The sequence below is a fragment of the Sphaeramia orbicularis genome, chromosome 14, assembly GCF_902148855.1.
Source record: "Sphaeramia orbicularis chromosome 14, fSphaOr1.1, whole genome shotgun sequence".
In the NCBI taxonomy this organism is placed as follows: domain Eukaryota; kingdom Metazoa; phylum Chordata; class Actinopteri; order Kurtiformes; family Apogonidae; genus Sphaeramia; species Sphaeramia orbicularis.
In genome coordinates this window covers 50,845,931-50,864,215 of record NC_043970.1, presented here as the reverse complement: position 1 = coordinate 50,864,215, position 18,285 = coordinate 50,845,931, and the positions used below count along the sequence as shown (strand labels likewise).

Here is an 18,285-nt window from a genome sequence, read left to right as displayed (position 1 = left end):
GAGATGGGAATTGAAAAGAATTAACCATTTCTGGTTCCATTTCACTGTAAACCAAAGCACAGATTGCTTTGTTTGTATATGGGTGCTTCTATGAAATTGGGTAAATTTTGGTACCTGGCACTTTGCAAGCTTCTTCGACCCAATAATAAAAGAGAAATTTAGACATATTTTCACCCAGGATGTACCTAATGATGACCTCAGATAAATGCAAAAAAAAAAATAAATTCATTCACATGCATTTTCATCTTGACTACAGAACACAAGTTAAATGCTATGCAAAATTTTTCCTCACATCAATTTATATGAGCTCACATGTCTTGTCCACCTCAGACATTGTGACCAAATGCGTAATATGGATTGGTTCGTCAATTTGCTTGATCATTTACTTGACTTTGTTTGAAAGTAATGTAATGCAGAGGCTTTTATCTAGATAATGAGGAATATTTGTTTTTTGGTAACAGGATGACCAAATTGACTGTCTGATTCCGACCTGTCAAGAGAAAAATGTTGCCCTTCTGTTTTATTCCTGAAAACCACTACAAGTAGAATATTTTTGTACCACAGATATTTTATGAATTAACATTTACATTTCTATGTTATGATTTTTAGGCTTTTAAGGTCAGGCTTTTTAATCTTATAATAAATTAGGTTTGTATGTGAATCCTACTATAATGCGCATTCTGTGTCCGTCCGGTTGGTCCGTGTCCGTTTGATGTTACAGCGCCAGGAGGGCGTACGGGTGCAATGCCACTGTTGCACCACAGGAGGGGACTATCATACAATGGCACCACGAATACAATGCCGCTAGTATTCATAACTAAGAAGGAAATTCTTGTAGAGGTATAAATCGTAGGTCAATGTTGAATATGTGGCATGACATGTCAAGGTCAAGTTTATTTATGTAGCACATTTAAAACAAAGCAATGTGTCCAAAGTGCTGTATAAAGTTATAGATAAAAATACAAGATATGTTAAAAACCAGTACAAATAAGAATAAATATCACATATGTTCAGTTTCAATTTATTTTAAATATGCAACAACGCAAAGTAGTCCTACTTTAGTCCTAAAAAATAAAACAGATTGCAAGAAACCATGAAAAACTTATACATATATGAAAACAAAATATGACTTCATTCGCATATACTAAAACTGATTAAAAACAGATACACAATAATAGGATAAATAGCATCTAAAACACAACCAGAAGATAAGACAAATAAAAGTCACACACTTGTATTAAAAGCCAGTGCAAATAGTTGTGCCGTTAAAAGAGATTTAAAGTGTTCAGTGGACTGTGCACATGGGATATGTTGGGGTCGAGTCTTCCACAGCCTCGGACCTCCTACAGAAAAGGTTCCTTTAGTCTTTAGACGGCTTTTTGGCACTGCTAAAATCAGGCCATCTGGGGGTCGGGTTTCTCCACCTGGAATGTGCACAGTTCAAAGCTCTGAAAGGTGTGTGTGTGTGTGTGTGTGTGTGTGTGTGTTATGTGTGTTATGTGTGTGTGGGTGGGTGTGGGCGTGGGTGTGGGTGGGGCAAACCATTCAGGGGCTTAAAGACAAACAATAAAATCTTAAACTGGATCCTCTAAGTGACAGGAGGCCCGTACGGGGGTGATGTGATCCTGTCTTATCAGAGGCAATTTTTCTGGCACAAAAGTATAAAGAATTTGGCCTAATTTGAACACATCGTTGAATCCTCTTACACCAGTAAAACTAACATAGCACACGGTCCAAACTTTACCCTCTTTGCAAAAGCAGACTTGAGTTATGACCTTTGCCCCACGAACTTTAACACTGCACTTGAATTCCACTTCACGCCACAATTTCACAGTGGAACTGGGCAGTAAATCAATTTAATGAGATTTTGAATAAACTTTGAAAAATATCCAAAATGACGAGATCAAGATGATTGCATTTCTACTGTCATTACAATTCTGACACTAGCAGTTTACTGTTCAGTACTTCACAGACTAAGGTGGGTCACAGTACAATGTAATACGACCAATGTATGACTGACCACTAGGGCTGGGTAAAAAAGTCGATTTAATCGATTTTGGATCGATTTGTTTTTAATTTTGTGTAATCAATTAATGGTGGATGAGATTGATTTTTCAGAGCAGGACCGCGAGTAAATGACCCGGAAACCGCTGATACGGAAGCACGGCCGGCTCCGTCTCACGAGCCCCTCGTGGAGATGGGGCGTCTTGGTCGTTCTTGCGACGGTTCTGGCACCGGAGGAACGCAGAGGAAGGGTGGGGAAAACCCCTCAGTGGGAGGTCCTCCCGGCCTCAAACTGGAACCCGCAGTGCGGAGGAAGTGGTTGGCAGAGGCGGGTCGCAGAAGCCAGTCGTTCTAGAAATATTAACTTGGATCACCTGTGGCTGAGGGCGGAGTTAGAGGAATAGTAAAGCGGAAATCACAAAGCTCCGCCCACCCTCCCCCTCCAGTGAGTTTCTTGTACCAAGGACCCAACATGATTCTGTTTCAGGAGGGCCAAACTGGTGTCAGTGCCCCAGGGTGACAGTAATGTGCCTTAAGGCTGGAAGCACCAGGTATAAAACCGAATAAAGATGAGACAGAAGTCCGTTCTGATCCACTGTAGAAACATGGACGTGTTTGTGTCCTGTTCATTATTTCAGAGCAGATTCATCTATTTACTGATGACGTGTCGTAATTATTTCCGTTCAAATATCAATATTGATTCTGTGTTGCATGGCTGCAGTAGTCAAATAATCAAGTTACAACTCAAAATTGTACTTTGGTATCACTAAATGAATCTGAATCAATTAATATGGAATCGAATCGCAATTAATCGATTCAGAACCTTATGAATCAAAATCGAATCGATTAAGGAAATTGGCCATGATACTCAGCCCTACTGACCACTACATTCATACAGGTCTGGACATATAAAACATGCCGACCTCTTTCAAGGGCAAATATGATGATGCAATATATAATAATGTAGTAATAATGATAATGATATGGTGATGTAGTCAATGAATTAGCAGGAAAGCCTAATAAAAAGTGATAATTTACTCTTAAATTAAATTTATTCAGACGTGTCAGATGCATTTTTATTTATCAATCCCAACATTTCATCTAAAAACGTACTAATTATTAATAAAACTAATTTTTAATAAATATTTTTATTTATTATTTCATTAATGATTCAAATCAGTTTTTTAAGAGTGATCATTTTATAATAAATAACTCCAAATTCAGGAGGTTCCTGCACACTAGTCGGCAATAGTGAGGATATTTTATTCCACATCATGCAATGTTTCAGCACTAGTCCTTAATCAGAGAAAAAGCTGCATAAGCGCAATTAGTCATTTTGAATAGGTAGTGGCCGGGGTGAAAGCTGAAGTCAAAAAGTGTATCATTTTTGCACAATGCATTCAGTTTTATTGTTGCTTTTTTAATTATTATTATTGTTATTATTTTTCCATGTTATAACTGTTATCACTAATTACCATCATGGACATTATCAAAACACAAAAATGATGCTTTTTTTTTTTTTTGGCTTCAGCTTTAGGCTGAGATGAAAGTATCTGTTCAAGATGGCCAATTTCACTCATGCTGCTATTTTCCTGTTGAAGGCCAAGCAGCTGCTGCATTCACTTCTTGTATGACACAATACAGCTAAGTGCATCTGACACATGAAATATAATTTAGTGTTGTCCGTAAACCACAGCAGTCCATAATTTGAGCAAACTGGTTAAACAAATGATTTAACAATGATATATCATTCAGTCCAAATGCAAAAATACCTACATGCAAAATTCCCACATGTAGGTCAGTAATTTGTTGGGGACATTTTGTAAAAGATATGGTTGAGTTTGTGGTCAGAGATAAGAAGAACTTGTGTAGATCTAAAACTTATGAGGCATTTTGTATAGTTTAATGTTAAAAAGATAACCATCATCGGAACAATAAATGGAAACACTATCTAATCCACTTTATTTATATAGCACAAACAACACAATGTTTCCAAAGTGCTGCGCATAGAATCAACAATAGACTTGCTTGACCTTATAAAATAGTAACTTCATTCAGAATCCTTGTGGTTGGGGAGCTGCAATGTTTTTACAACAAATGTGGTACATGAACAGGAGTCTGATGGTCTGGTCTCTGAGGCCATAGATGAGCGAGCTGAGACATTTAGGGAGGAGGATAATAGACACATAAAAGGTAGTCTGGACATGCTGAAATACTACGATATCGAAAAAATTGTAAATTGCTATAAGCATAATGTTGTGAATAGTTGACAGGAGGTTGAGTCCGAGCTGCACCAGATGCAGCAGCAGTGTGTTTCGAACTTTCAGGGATGAGGCTTTGTCTGTGGAGGCCGACCTGGCTGTTAATGTCACACCAATGTAAGAGGAAGCAATTGTAACAAAAGCTGAAACAAACAGAAAACTAGTGTAGGCTTTGTCATACTGAATAACTACCGGCATAAGATATAAGACAAATACACTACATGTTTGTGTCATTTCCAAACTCTTCAGGTCTTCAAATGGAAATTGTAACAACAAAGAAATTCGAACAAAGACGTTTAATGAACTGAGGGCCCAAATCACAGCGATAGCCCCTGCTGTGCTGCAGACATTTATAATGGTAGAGTGTCTCAGTGGGTAACACACAGCTACATATCTTTCCAAAGACATGACCAGAAGTGTTAGAGGAGAGATGTTATTTGTGAGACTGGCAAGCATTACAAGAAAACCACACAGAGGATATGTTAATAATATTCGGAGAACTGACAAAAGGTACAGTAACTGGCTCAGCGCCATCTGTACAGTGTCTGCAAAAAGGAGGTTAAACAGAAGAATGTAACGAGAAGTCTCACAAAATATTGGCTTACTCCGCAAAGTGAAAAGCAGCACTCCGTTAATGTAAAGAAACACACAGCTGGTTACTGAGGTGATTACAGCTGTAATGACGTTTTCCACTGCTGTTGCGTAATATGGATGCACCACAGTTATGTTGGTTTCTGCAGCTGCATATGACATCTTAGAAAATTATCAACAATATTATCAACAATATTATTCTGTTGAAAACACAAGATTCAGTGTTCATTAAAACAATAAACTTCTTTAGGTCATAAGCAAAACCCTAAATCATCCACGACCTTTCACTGAGATAATTCCACGGCTTTTGGTTAGAGTTAGTTGATTATTTGATAATGCATCTAGTTCAGATTTACGTCTGTTCCAAGTGTGCCACTCAGTAGTCACCTTCTGGATGCTTTATCCTGCTTACCATATTCGTTTGAACCGTGCTCACTGATAAATTGTGTACCACACACGCAAGGAGAGCAGTATGCTGTTAACAAGTTGAAACATACTTAGTCAATGTCGTGTCTCATCTACGGATACAGAAGACCAACAGTTGAAATACATGCCCTGCAGCTCCGTGGGGGAACACCAAAGCATTCCCAAGTGAGGCTGAGAGACAAAATCCCTCATACAACTTAGTGCAAAATAGGCCTCCTTCTGTACAAATAAACTTCAATGCAATAAACATTTAATTCAGATAAGATAAGATAAGATAAGATAAGATAAGATAAGATGAAAATCAAGTTTCAGTGTCACCGTGGCAGTACCAAGCAAACTTTACATCAGGGGTGTCAAACTCATTTTAATTCAGGAGCCACATCCAGCCTAATATGGTATAAAGTGGGCCGGACCAGGAAAAGTAACATAAACAATAGGATAAGAACTTTTGAGTGAAAAAAGTAAATTCCTTAAAATAAAAAATACACTTAAATATGCTCAAAAATCCTACAATACATGCAAAAAATACACTTAATTGTGCTCAAAAATCCTACAATACATGCAAAAAATACACTTAATTGTGCTCAAAAATCCTACAATGCACGCAAAAATACACTTAATTGTGCTCAAAAATCCTGCAATGCACACAAAAATACACTTAATTGTGCTCAAAAATCCTGCAATGCACACAAAAATACACTTAATTGTGCTCAAAAATCCTACAATGCACGCAAAAATACACTTAATTGTGCTCAAAAATCCTAAAATCCACACAAAAATACACTTAAATGTGTTCAAAAATCCTACAATGCACGCAAAAATACACTTAATTGTGCTTAAAAATCCTACAATGCACGCAAAAATACACTTAATTGTGCTTAAAAATCCTACAATGCACGCAAAAATACACTTAATTGTGCTTAAAAATCCTACAATGCACACAAAAATACACTTAATTGTGCTTAAAAATCCTACAATGCACGCAAACATACACTTAATTGTGCTCAAAAATCCTACAGTGCACACAAAAATACACTTAATTGTGCTCAAAAATCCTAAAATGCACGCAAAAATACACTTAAGTATGCTCAAAAATCCTACAATGCACACAAAAATACACTTAATTATACTCAAAAATCCTATAATGCACGAAAAAATACACTCAATTATGCTGAAAAATCCTACAATGCACGCAAAAATACACTTAATTGTGCTCAAAAATCCTACAATGCATGCAAAAATACACTTAATTGTGCTCAAAAATCCTACAATGCACGCAAAAATACACTTAAATATGCTCAAAAATCCTACAATGCACACAAAAATACACTTAATTGTGCTCAAAAATCCTACAATACACACAAAAATACACTTAATTATGCTCAGAAATCCTACAATGCACACAAAAATACACTTAATTATGCTCAAAAATCCTAAAATGCACGTAAAAATACACTTAAATATGCTCAAAAATCCTACAATGCACGCAAAAATACACTTAATTATGCTCAAAAATCCCATAATACACGCAAAAATACACTTAATTATGCTCAAAAATCCCACAATACACACAAAAATACACTTAAATATGCTTAAATATCCTACAATGCACACAAAAATACATCTACGAATTGTACTTGAACATAACATGAACAAATACGAACAACCTGAAAATTCTTTAGTAAAATAAGTGCAATGTTAACAATATTACACCTTAGTTTATCATTTATACATGTGAATCACAACTTACAGATCACCGTCGATCTACAAATACACAAAACATTAAATAACAGGCAGAATATTATTAAAATTCCACATACTTCTCTTAAGACATTCAGATATTCACTTTTTTTGTATAAGACTAGTCTGTAAATATGAATATTTTTGTGTAATTTTACATTTTTTTTGCACTAAAACAAAGAGACAAATTTGCAGTTTTCATTATTTATAGTTTATTATGATAGTATTTTACTGTTCTGATCCATTTTAGAATTAACTGACCTAAAATTATTTTAACTTCCTTGATTAATATTTTCAGTGTAATTTTTGTATTTCTCAAATTCATCCCATGGGCTGGATTGAACCCTTTGGCGGGCTGGATTTGGCCCTCGGGCTGCGTGTTTGACACCCCTGCTATACAGGGTGGGGAAGCAAAATGTACAATATTTTGAGACAGGGATTGAAAGACAGTGTATGACCAATTAGTTTATTGAAAGTCATGAGAATTTATTTGCCACAAGAAAATGTCCATAATAGAAAATGTTTTTATTCTATGTGTCCTCCTTCTTTCTCAATAACTGCCTTCACACGCTTCCTGAAACTTGTGCAAGTGTTCCTCAAATATTCAGGTGACAACTTCTCCCATTCTTCTTTAATAGTATCTTCCAGACTTTCTTGTAATAGTTTTGCTCATAGTCATTCTCTTCTTTCCATTATAAACAGTCTTTATGGACACTCCAACTATTTTTGAAATCTCCTTTGGTGTGAAGAGTGCATTCAGCAAATCACACACTCTTTGACGTTTGCTTTCCTGATTACTCATATGGGCAAAAGTTTCTGAAAAGGTATGGATAATAGTGTTAGGTATGATTATGACATCAGTATATGTTTGGTTTCAAAACAACTGACGTAGTGTCTGCTGAGAAAAAACAACTAAATGTTCATTATAAATTTTGCTTCCCCACCCTATACATATTGGATCATCAATTTGTAAAAGCTTGTCTTTTCGTCTTTAACTAAATGCAAAGTCCAGGTTGAAATCCTTTCCAATGATATGATCATTAAGATTTTTTTGTTATGTCATATTTTTTTCATGCACGTATGACGACAACACTTGAAAATATTCAATGGGTTGTGAAAACAAGGCCTCTGTAAAGATGTCAAATCCTCAAAAAATGAGTGTATGAAATGAGATGATTTGAGTTAATTTTTTATTCTACATTTCTCATATATATATATATACAGGGTGGGGAAGCAAAATGTACAATGAACATTTAGTTGTTTTTTCTCAGCAGGCACTACGTCAGTTGTTTTGAAACCAAACATATACTGATGTCATAATCATACCTAACACTATTATCCATACCTTTTCAGAAACTTTTGCCCATATGAGTAATCAGGAAAGCAAACGTCAAAGAGTGTGTGATTCACTGAATGCACTCGTCACACCAAAGGAGATTTCAAAAATAGTTGGAGTGTCCATAAAGACTGTTTCTAATGGAAAGAAGAGAATGACTATGAGCAAAACTATTACCAGAAAGTCTGGAAGATACTATTAAAGAAGAATGGGAGAAGTTGTCACCCGAATATTTGAGGAACACTTGCACAAGTTTCAGGAAGTGTGTGAAGGCAGTTATTGAGAAAGAAGGAGGACACATAGAATAAAAACATTTTCTATTATGGACATTTTCTTGTGGCAAATAAATTCTCATGACTTTCAATAAACTAATTGGTCATACACTGTCTTTCAATCCCTGCCTCAAAATATTGTAAATTTTGCTTCCCCACCCTGTATATATATATATATATATATATATATATATATATATATATATATATATATATATATATATATATATATATATATATATATATATATATATGCATGGAATAAATTTTACACAAAGACAATCTAATCTAAATTATAGGGCCGTTACTTTCAACAGAATCTAACACTATATTTGGCTGAGTGGGATTAAAAGTGCACTACATGTTGTGTTTTTTAATTATGATGGTAACAAAGCTTAAGCTGATCTTTTGGTCACAAAAGTAAAGAGGCAAGTGATTTGTTTTTTTCTGGCTGCCAGCCAGTTGTGTGGTGCTGGAAACAGTAAAAACCAGTTCCAGAATACACACGGGCCTTTTATCATCAGCTGATTATTTTAGTTGTGTAAATTTGAGTTTTCCAGGTTTTGTGACAAAAGCCTTGATTTGTAGGAGCTGAACAAAGACAGAAGGCAGAATGCATGACAGCAAATATGATTTACAAAGCAACAGGATATTAAAGTTCTAGTATTGTGGAGACATTTAATTTGTATTCACTGTGAACCATTAACAGTGAAAGAAAAACCAGAACCAACCTGTTTTTACCTGCCATTACATTTTGTTTGAGTTGCATTGTACATAGTTAGCCTTTGAATTATTTTATTTTTATTTATGTTTTAGCAATTTCAGTGATAGTTCTGGTCTTGGCTTTAGTTTACAATAAAAAAAAAAAAAAAAATACGGTGCAATTATAGAAGAAAGGTGTGAAAAAATCAGTACAAAAACAATGACAAGAATAGGGTTCGATTACCTGGAATATAATACATGCTTTATTCATGTGTATATCATATTTCATATTCCATTGCAATGATTTAAAAACCATAGGTGTAAAAAAAAAAAAAAAAATCATACTAAGATTTTTAGAAATTCAGTTTACCATTTGTTTACTCATTGTTCAGTCTGGAGCATCTAATACTGTAAGATGTCAGATCTCACAGTTCAGTGTCTAATACTTTTTAATAATTATTAGTTATTATTATTAGTTATTTATGGATTTATATATATTTTTTTATTTGTTTGCTCAATAAAAGAAAGAAAAGCAGAGAAAACAAAGATCCAAATACAAAAAAATTCTTAAAACCCATCAAGTTTTTAAAATTGTCTCACCTAAACAAGCATAAATAACAACACAATAATTAAGATGATATAAATAACTAACAATGAATAAAACAAACTAAAGATTTAAAGGTAGTCAGTGAATGTTAAGTGCTTTTTGAATATATATACACACATGTATATTTACACATGTACACAATGTGAAAATACACTCTCCTCTGCAGTGAAAAATGTATTCCATATGAAACCGTGCAGGCTGACAAGTTCTCATCAGCATATCAGTTCCTTTGTTTAAGGCCTTTGTTTATGGTGCATCATAACACTACGAATGAAAAACAAGTACATAAATACATGAATTAAATATTGCACTGCATCCTACAGTTAATTATCAGCCTTGACTGAAATGACTGAGGGTTTGAGTCGACAGCACAGATGATACGCAAGGATGGGTCGTATGGTCTGATCTCTGATGCCATATATGAGAGAGCTCAAACATCTGGGGAAGATAAAAATACAAACGTAAAAAACATTCTGAATACGCACAAACACTATTCTTATTACAATTTTAGAGAGAGCAATGAGGAACGGGTTGTAAATAGTTGAGGAGAGACTGAGTACGAGCTGCACCAGATGCAACAGCAGTGTGTTTCGAGCCTTACGGGCCGAGATTTTGTCTGTGGAGGCCGACCTGGCTGCTAATGTCACACCAACGTACGAGGAAGAGATAGCAACGGAGGCTGAAATAAACAGGAAGCAAGTGTAAGCTTTGTCATAATGGACAGATACTGGGTCAAGAAACAGGGATAAGTCAGAACAAAAGTCTTTCATCTTCAGAGTCTCCAGCTTTTCAAAAGGAAACTGTAATATTAAAAGAACTCTAGTGACGACATTTAATGAGCTGAAGGCCCAAATAACAACAATGGCAATCCCTGTGTTTCTGATGGTGACAATGGTAGAGTGTCTCAGTGGGTAACACACAGCTACATATCTCTCCAAAGACATCACCACCAGTGTTAAAGGAGAAATCTCATTTGTTAAAAGAGCAAGCATGGCCATAGCACCACACACAGGATATGTTAATGTAACTCTACAAACAGCGATAATGTACAGTAACTGACTCACTGCCATCTGTACAGTATCAGCCAAAAGCAGGTTAAACAGAAGAATGTAACGAGAAGTTTCCCTAAACACTGGTTTGCTCCTTAATGTAAATAACATAGTCCCATTAATGAAGAGGAACACACAGCACGGCACTGTAGTCACAGTGGAAAACACAGCTCGTTCCAGTATTCCCTGATACTGCTGTTCAGTACTCATGTTCATCTGACCTGCATATGACATTTTAGAGAAGAATTAAGAATGCGTTTAAAAAAAAAGATTGAACTTAACAGGATTAACATGTTGAAATCATTATCAAACTTTGCACAAAAAAATCTCTTTCACTTCCTAAAATAATCATCATCCAGTATTAGCAGGTTACATGTTAAACCTAAAATCCTCATCCATGTGCGTATATTTAGCAGGTTTGGGCCTGTGCTAGTCTGCAGGGTTCACCTCCCCACATATATATCATGTATGAGCTCAGTCATCACACCCTGTGGATGTGACGCTGCCACATGTTGTCATGGTTAACAGACCTGATGATGCAACTTATGTGACATCCAGCTTCATCTATGTTACATACGACTGTTTGATCAAACGTACACATCATAGGTATGCAAAAAAAACAACTAAAAACTACTGACGTCCATTGAGTCCACCCTCCTCTCCACACTCTAAGCCCGGAATTTGTATTTATTAAAATGCTTTAATTACAATGCACTTAAATGATTTAAGTTTTATGATGTTACTGTAAAATGTTCAGTATATTCTACTAATTTGTAGACATAGTTGAAAGTACGAAAAAGTTGAAGTTGAATGGAATTAAATCACTAAGTTTTAGTCATGACCACACCTTTTTATCTTCGCATTGCATTGTGGGTATTGTTCATGTTGTTGAAAATGTGTTCTTTTTCTGTGCAGGGGTTCAGCGGGGTTGTGGTGTTAGTGTTAATTTGGATTTAATGTGTGTATGGCAGTGTTTATTGGCCTTTTTGTGTTTTGTTTTGTTTTTTTAATTTTTGTAGAGCTGCACCATGAGTCAGAGCCAGAGGAAGAACAATGGCTTTCCTGTTCATGTAAAACCATTAATGTAGAATGGCAATGTAATGTCTGGTCAAATTAAAACCATTATCTGGATTGATAAATGACACTGAGATAACTTCAATTCATGCTACAACATAATAAGTTGAATAATTTTGTAACTACTATGATCAGGAACAGGATATTGAGTTTAATTAAATTAAAAAAAAAAAGTTGTTAATTTAATGGTAACTTAATCTGGCTGCAATTGAGAAAATCAGTCAGTGTAAGCTAAAATACTGAGTTGAATGGTTGGATAGTGGGGTTGATTATACAACAGATTTAAAGTACAAATAACTTGTCTTTTAGTTTAGTGTTTTGTACTTAATAGTTTAAGTTCAATACTTTTAGCATTAAAGTTGAACCTACTTAAACCAATTGATTAGTCGATCATTACTCAAATCATTTGAGTGCAAACACTTGCCTCAAATTTTTTGAGTAAACTCTACTTATCTGGGCTTACAGTGCAGCTGATGGCTAAATATTTATACCTTTTTATACAAACAATTGAACTCATAGAACATTTATATTTAACCCTTTCATGCATAGTGGTCACTCCAGTGGACAGCTATTCTGCAGCTGTTCTCTTGTATATTCATGGATTTTGTTATTTTAGTTTCATATCAGCCAACACAATACACAATACACTGCAACTGATAACATTACTGTAACTTGGCTGTTCTTGATAAACCAAATTTATCATGTTTGAGTGTAAATCAATTCCTTGTTATCGTTATTAGACTGTAATTAACAACAAAAGTTTTTTTTTTTTGGCATATTATCTCCATGAAGTGACTAGTATTGGAGTTCACTACAAACAAAAAGTTAAGGATATTTCTTTTTTCTTTTTTTTTCATTTTGCCATTTGTAAATAAAACTATGTCTGGTCATTAAAAAAGGTGTTTCAGTTCAGTTCATACAAAAAAAGTAAAAAGCGTTGCGCAAAATTCCCAACAAAAAAAAATAGCCCCAAAAATTTTAAATTTCCATAACGTTTTGTTTGTAGTGTATGTTAAAATGTGAGAAAACATCAAATTAGCAGCATTTAATGTTTTTCTTTCAGTTTTCACACACTGCATTAGTAAATACATGTTTTGTTGCTTTAAAAATTAAACGCACATTTTTGCAATTCCATGAAAAATAGCTTCATAAAAAAAAAAAAATAATAATAATAATAATAATAATAATCTCACTGTTTTTTTTAAATGCCTAAAGAGGAATAAAGAAAAAAATCTTGATTAATGTTTTCATAATTCATGCATGAAAGGGTTAATGAAGTATAAAAGTATAATATGTTTTGTGTGGTTTTAAGCCTCTGTGCTACACATTATTCTATTCTATTTTATTCTGTTTTTTTTTGTTTTTGTTTTGTTTTGTTTTGTTTTCTACTATGTTCATTTTGCACCGTGGGCCCTTAGAGCACAGGTGTCAAACATGCGGCCCGGGGGCAAAATTCGGCCCGCCAAAGGGTCCAGTCCGGCCCTTGGGATGAATTTGTCAAATGCAAAAATTACACTAAGATATTAACAATCCCTTTAGTTCAGGTTCCACATTCAGACCAATTCAATTTCATGTGTGCAGGATTCAGTAAAATACTATCATAATAACATAGAAATAATGACAACTCCAAACTTTTCTCTTTGTAAATGTAAATATTTTCATGTATTTACACTAAAACAAAGTATAATTTCGCAAAAACTCGTGAATAACCTGAACAAACATGAACAACCTGAAATGTCTGAGGAGATATAAGTACAATTTTAACAATACTCTGCCTGTTATTAAATGTTTTGTGTATTTGTAGATCCACTGTGATCTGTAAAGTTATAATGTACATGTGTAAATGATAAACTGCAGCGTAATATTGTTAAAATGACACTTATTTTTTCAGCTTGTTCATGTTATTCACATCTTTTGAAAGGATAGTTTGTAGATGTAAACCTTTTCATAATGTAAATTTACTTTTTTCACTCTAAAACATTGAGAAAGTTTGGAGTTGACATTTTTTATATATTATTATGTTTTTATTTTACTGGTTCGGCCCACTGCAGATCAAATTTAGCCGAATTTGGCCCCTGAACTAAAATGAGTTTAACACCCCTGCCTTAGAGTCTTGTAATGTTAGTTTTCTGTATGTGATGTACATATGACAAAAACTGACAATAAAGCTGACTTTGACTTTTGACTTGACATTGTCACTAAATGCATAAAGTACCCTTAACCTCCTAAGACCCAGAAAATGTCAGGAAAGCGCACTCACAGTCAATGAAAACTTTGAGACCATATTTTTCGACATAATTTTTATTTTGAAACCCTGAACTGGAATTTTTTCATATGAATCATTTGTTTAGGATATGGGCATACAGAAACAAAAATCTAAAGTTTCAAGAATAATTTCAAAACAAAAAACTTAACAAAAGAAAATGGCACCTTGTTGAGCCGCATTATGTAATAAATTCCCATTATGTAATAACAGTTCAAAATGTAATAAGAATGTCACGTCATCTTGTAATAGAGCCGCATTATGTAATAAACTGATGCATTTTGTAATAAACTACCTCAATGCATTATGTAGTAAATTTTTTCACATTATGTAGTGAGTTATTACAATTTGAGAAATTTATTAAAAAATGCACTTGACACCTTTTTATTTTCAGGAAAATGTAATGTGCTAAATTAATCTTTCAACTGTGTGGTTAAAGGTCTGATTACATTACCTGTAACTCTTGTGACTAATTTCTTCTAAATTGCTCTGAAATTATATTAATTTGGATTGTTATGACATAATGAACCATGTTATTACATTTTTTTTTTATAAAAATGTGTCAAGTGCATTTTGTAATAAATTTCTCAAATTGAAATAACTTACTACATAATGTGAAAAAATTTACTATATAATGCGTTGAGGTAGTTTATTACAAAATGCATCAGTTTATTACATAATGTGGCTTTATTACAAGATGACGTGACATTACACATACACAGGTGTGTACCAAAACGGTTCGGTTTGGTATGTGTACTGTTACAGGCCTACTTCATAGTGTGTACTTAATATAAAGTGTTACCGAAAGTTTTTACAAATCTGTGATCATACAGTTCTCTAGGATAGGCCTCAGGTTACATAATGCTCAGATTGTCCTGAACATGTTGATGTAAAACACTTAGTACTTAGGTTATTGTGTTATTAACAAGTACCTAAAAAGGAGAATTTAAGAAAGCATGTTGAAATCAAGAAAATACCCTCGGACCTCTGAGGGTTAATGTGCTTGTGTGTGCCTTAAGGCTTTGACTGTAACCAGATCTGAAAATTATGCGTTACAACAGTTTCTTGGCTCATGGCGAAAAATCAAATTTCACCGTGTTACCATGGCAGTACCAAACAGACTTTACATTTTGGATCATCAATTTGTTAAAGCTTTTCTTTTTGTCTTTCACTAAATGCAAAGTCCAGGTTGAAATCCCTTCTAATGATATGATCATTAAGATTTTTTTGTGATGTCATATTTTTTTCATGCACACATGAAGACAACACTATAAAATATTTAATAGGCTGTGAAAACAAGGCCTCTGTAAAGATGTCAAATCCTCAAAAAAATGATGGTATGAAAATGATTTGAGTTATTTTTTTATTCGAAGTTTTCAACTCTGAATTGACTTGATAACTGAACACAAGGACATAAACATATCAACATTACATCATTGACTCATACATAGATTTTTTTTTTTTTAATTTAACCTTTATTTAACCAGGAAAACCTCATTGAGATTAAAAATCTCTTTTCCAAGAGTGTCCTGGCCAAGACGGGCAGCAGTACATTAAATAGTTACAGACACAAACTTTCATACATAAAAGAAAAACAAGTTTTAAATACATAAAAACATATAGTCAAGTCAAACCTTCCAAAGTTAACTTTGCAAAAAGTGCTCATGAGATGAAGACAAAGTGCGTCAGGCAAAACATCTGCAGCCAGATGTCTCCCTGTCTAAGTCATACAACATCCGCTTAAAAGTGTCCAGTGAAACCAGATCCTTAAGTTTCAGGTCTTTTTGTTGTTCATTCCAGGTGAATGGGGCCACAAACCTGAAGGCCTTTTTCCCCTGTTCAGTTCTGACTTTAGGAACAGACAAAAAGAAAAGATCCTGAGTACAAAGATTATAAGTGTCTGTGGTTTTCCGACTAATGTAGGTCAGAAGGTAGGATGGGAGCAGACCTAGAATAGACTTATAAATTTAAATATGCCAGTGACTAAGTCTGTGAGCCGACAAAGAAGACCATCCTACATGAGCTTAGATTATTTGTGTCGCGAGATAAGATAAGATAAGATAAGATAAGATAAGATAAGATAAGATAAGATAAGATAAGATAAGATAAGATAAGATAAGATAAGATAAGATAAGATAAGATAAGATAAGGGACTTTGTCATTGCATTTCCATACAGTTAAATTTGGGTGTACCTCCAAGAAGATACTCTAAAAAAACATACAAACATATACACATACAACATGTATCATACAACATATAATATAGAAGACAGAATTAATTTAGTCGTCTGTCAGTTAAAAATCTAAAAGAAACTTGTATATTTAGTTAATAAGTTAAAAGTAAATAAATAAAACTTTTGCTACACTTACAGAAAACCTGTGGAATATATTTGACTTTGGTTTACTTTCTTAAATGAATTTCACAGGAAATTGTTTTTTGTGTGAGACCTGAGACTTTGACCCAACAGCTCAGCTGGTGTGTAAGGATCGCTCTGATGGTCTGGTCTCTGAAGCCATAGATTACAGCACTAAAACATCTAGGAGTTAAAGTAATGCATACATAAGTGAAAACAGTGATTCGCACATATACGACCCTCGATACCCTCTTTGCGATGGCTTTGAGCAGAGTGCTTTGCATATTGGACAACAGGTTGAGTCCGAGGTGCAGCAGATGCAGCAGCAGTGTGTTTCGAGCCTTAATGGATGAGGCTTTGTCTGTGGAGGCCGACCTGGCTGCTACTGTCACACCGACATAAGAGGAAGTTATTGCAACAAAAGCTGAAACAAACAGAAGACAAGTGTAGGCTTTGTCATAATGATCCAATGATTGTCCGAGCATCAGGCCCGTGGCAGAGCAGAAGTCTTTCATCTGCAGAGTCCCCAGGTCTTCAAATGGAAATTCTAACAGCAAAATAACTCTAATGAGAACATTTAATAAACTGAAGGCCCAAATGCTGATGATAACCGCTACTGTGTTTCTAACAGTGATGATGGTAGAGTGATTCAGTGGGTAACACACAGCTACATATCTTTCCAAAGAAATGGCCACCAGTGTCAGCGGAGAAATGACATTTGTTATATCAGCAAGCTTAACAATAGCGCCACACACAGGATATGTCAGGAATATTCTGAAAGAAGCCAAAATGTAAAGTGTCTGACTCTGTGCCAGCAGCAGAGTGTCAGCGAGAATCAGGTTAAACAGCAAAATATAGCGAGAAGTCTCCCAGAACACTGGCTTACTCCTCAAAGTGAAAAGCATGACCCCGTTAATGGAGAGGAACACACAGCATGTTATCGTGGTCAGAGTGGAAAAGAAAACTTTCCCCAGTAACTCATGATACTGCAGACCAACAGTGGCGTTAATGTGACTTTGACTCCCATATGACATCATAGAGAAAAAATACTATATTACTGTATTTGGAACACTAAAACAGAAAAAATTATGTTAAGTTAGTATTACTCAGAAGTATTAGCATCACTTGTCTTATTGAAATACGCATATAACACGTTGTAACATATTGAAATGATTAAAGCATTAGTATAATAAGCATTATCGAATGTGACCAGTGCAGACAGTTGAGAGGCTATGTTAGCCAGATCAGCCCCTGCCCTTAATTATATGTGCTTTGATTAATAATAAAACAATCTGACATCATCTCAAGACTGAATGTAAGATAAAAAAAAGTAATGAATGACATCAGCTGTGTTTCCATTGCTACTCATTCATTCATTCATTTTCTGAACCTGCTTTATCCTCACTAGGGTCACGGGGGTCACTGGAGCCTATCCCAGCTACTTATGGGCGAAGGCGGGGTACACCCTGGACATGTCTCCAGTTCATCACAGGGCTGAACATATCCTCCTGAGACCCAGCAATGCATTTTTGTCCTCTGTAGTGGACAAGAGTTTCACAGCTTTACTTTAAAATAAAAAAAATACATAACGTCCACTGAAAAGGAC

At 34.7% G+C, this 18,285-nt stretch overlaps 3 protein-coding genes across 3 annotated transcripts; all 3 read right to left on the bottom strand.

Annotated features, from left to right (window-relative positions):
• Window positions 1–4,058: 4,058 nt before the first annotated feature.
• Window positions 4,059–5,018, bottom strand: LOC115432646 (odorant receptor 131-2-like). The gene has a single exon (XM_030153554.1). The coding sequence runs from the start codon at window positions 5,016–5,018 to the stop codon at window positions 4,059–4,061; it is 960 nt and encodes a 319-aa protein (XP_030009414.1).
• A 5,244-nt stretch (window positions 5,019–10,262) lies between these two features.
• On the bottom strand, window positions 10,263–11,228 carry LOC115432645 (odorant receptor 131-2-like). Its single transcript, XM_030153552.1, has one exon. It carries the CDS (start codon window positions 11,220–11,222, stop codon window positions 10,263–10,265), a length of 960 nt encoding a protein of 319 aa, XP_030009412.1. The 5' UTR covers window positions 11,223–11,228.
• Window positions 11,229–15,701: 4,473 nt separating this feature from the next.
• On the bottom strand, window positions 15,702–17,713 carry LOC115432644 (odorant receptor 131-2-like). Its single transcript, XM_030153551.1, has 2 exons — window positions 16,774–17,713; window positions 15,702–15,724 (listed from the first exon to the last, which is right to left on the bottom strand). Exons 1-2 carry the CDS (start codon window positions 17,711–17,713, stop codon window positions 15,702–15,704), a joined length of 963 nt encoding a protein of 320 aa, XP_030009411.1.
• Window positions 17,714–18,285: the final 572 nt, after the last annotated feature.

Excerpts from the sequence above, each read along its gene's own strand:
- LOC115432644 (XM_030153551.1), bottom strand. The coding sequence starts at position 17,713 with ATGTCATATGGGAGTCAAAGTCACATTAACGCCACTGTTGGTCTGCAG. Across the intron at positions 15,725-16,773 it reads CTGTTGGGTCAAAGTCTCAG|TTATCAAGTCAATTCAGAGT; the intron begins GTCTCACACAAA and ends CCTTGTGTTCAG.
- LOC115432646 (XM_030153554.1), bottom strand. The coding sequence starts at position 5,018 with ATGTCATATGCAGCTGCAGAAACCAACATAACTGTGGTGCATCCATAT.
- LOC115432645 (XM_030153552.1), bottom strand. The coding sequence starts at position 11,222 with ATGTCATATGCAGGTCAGATGAACATGAGTACTGAACAGCAGTATCAG.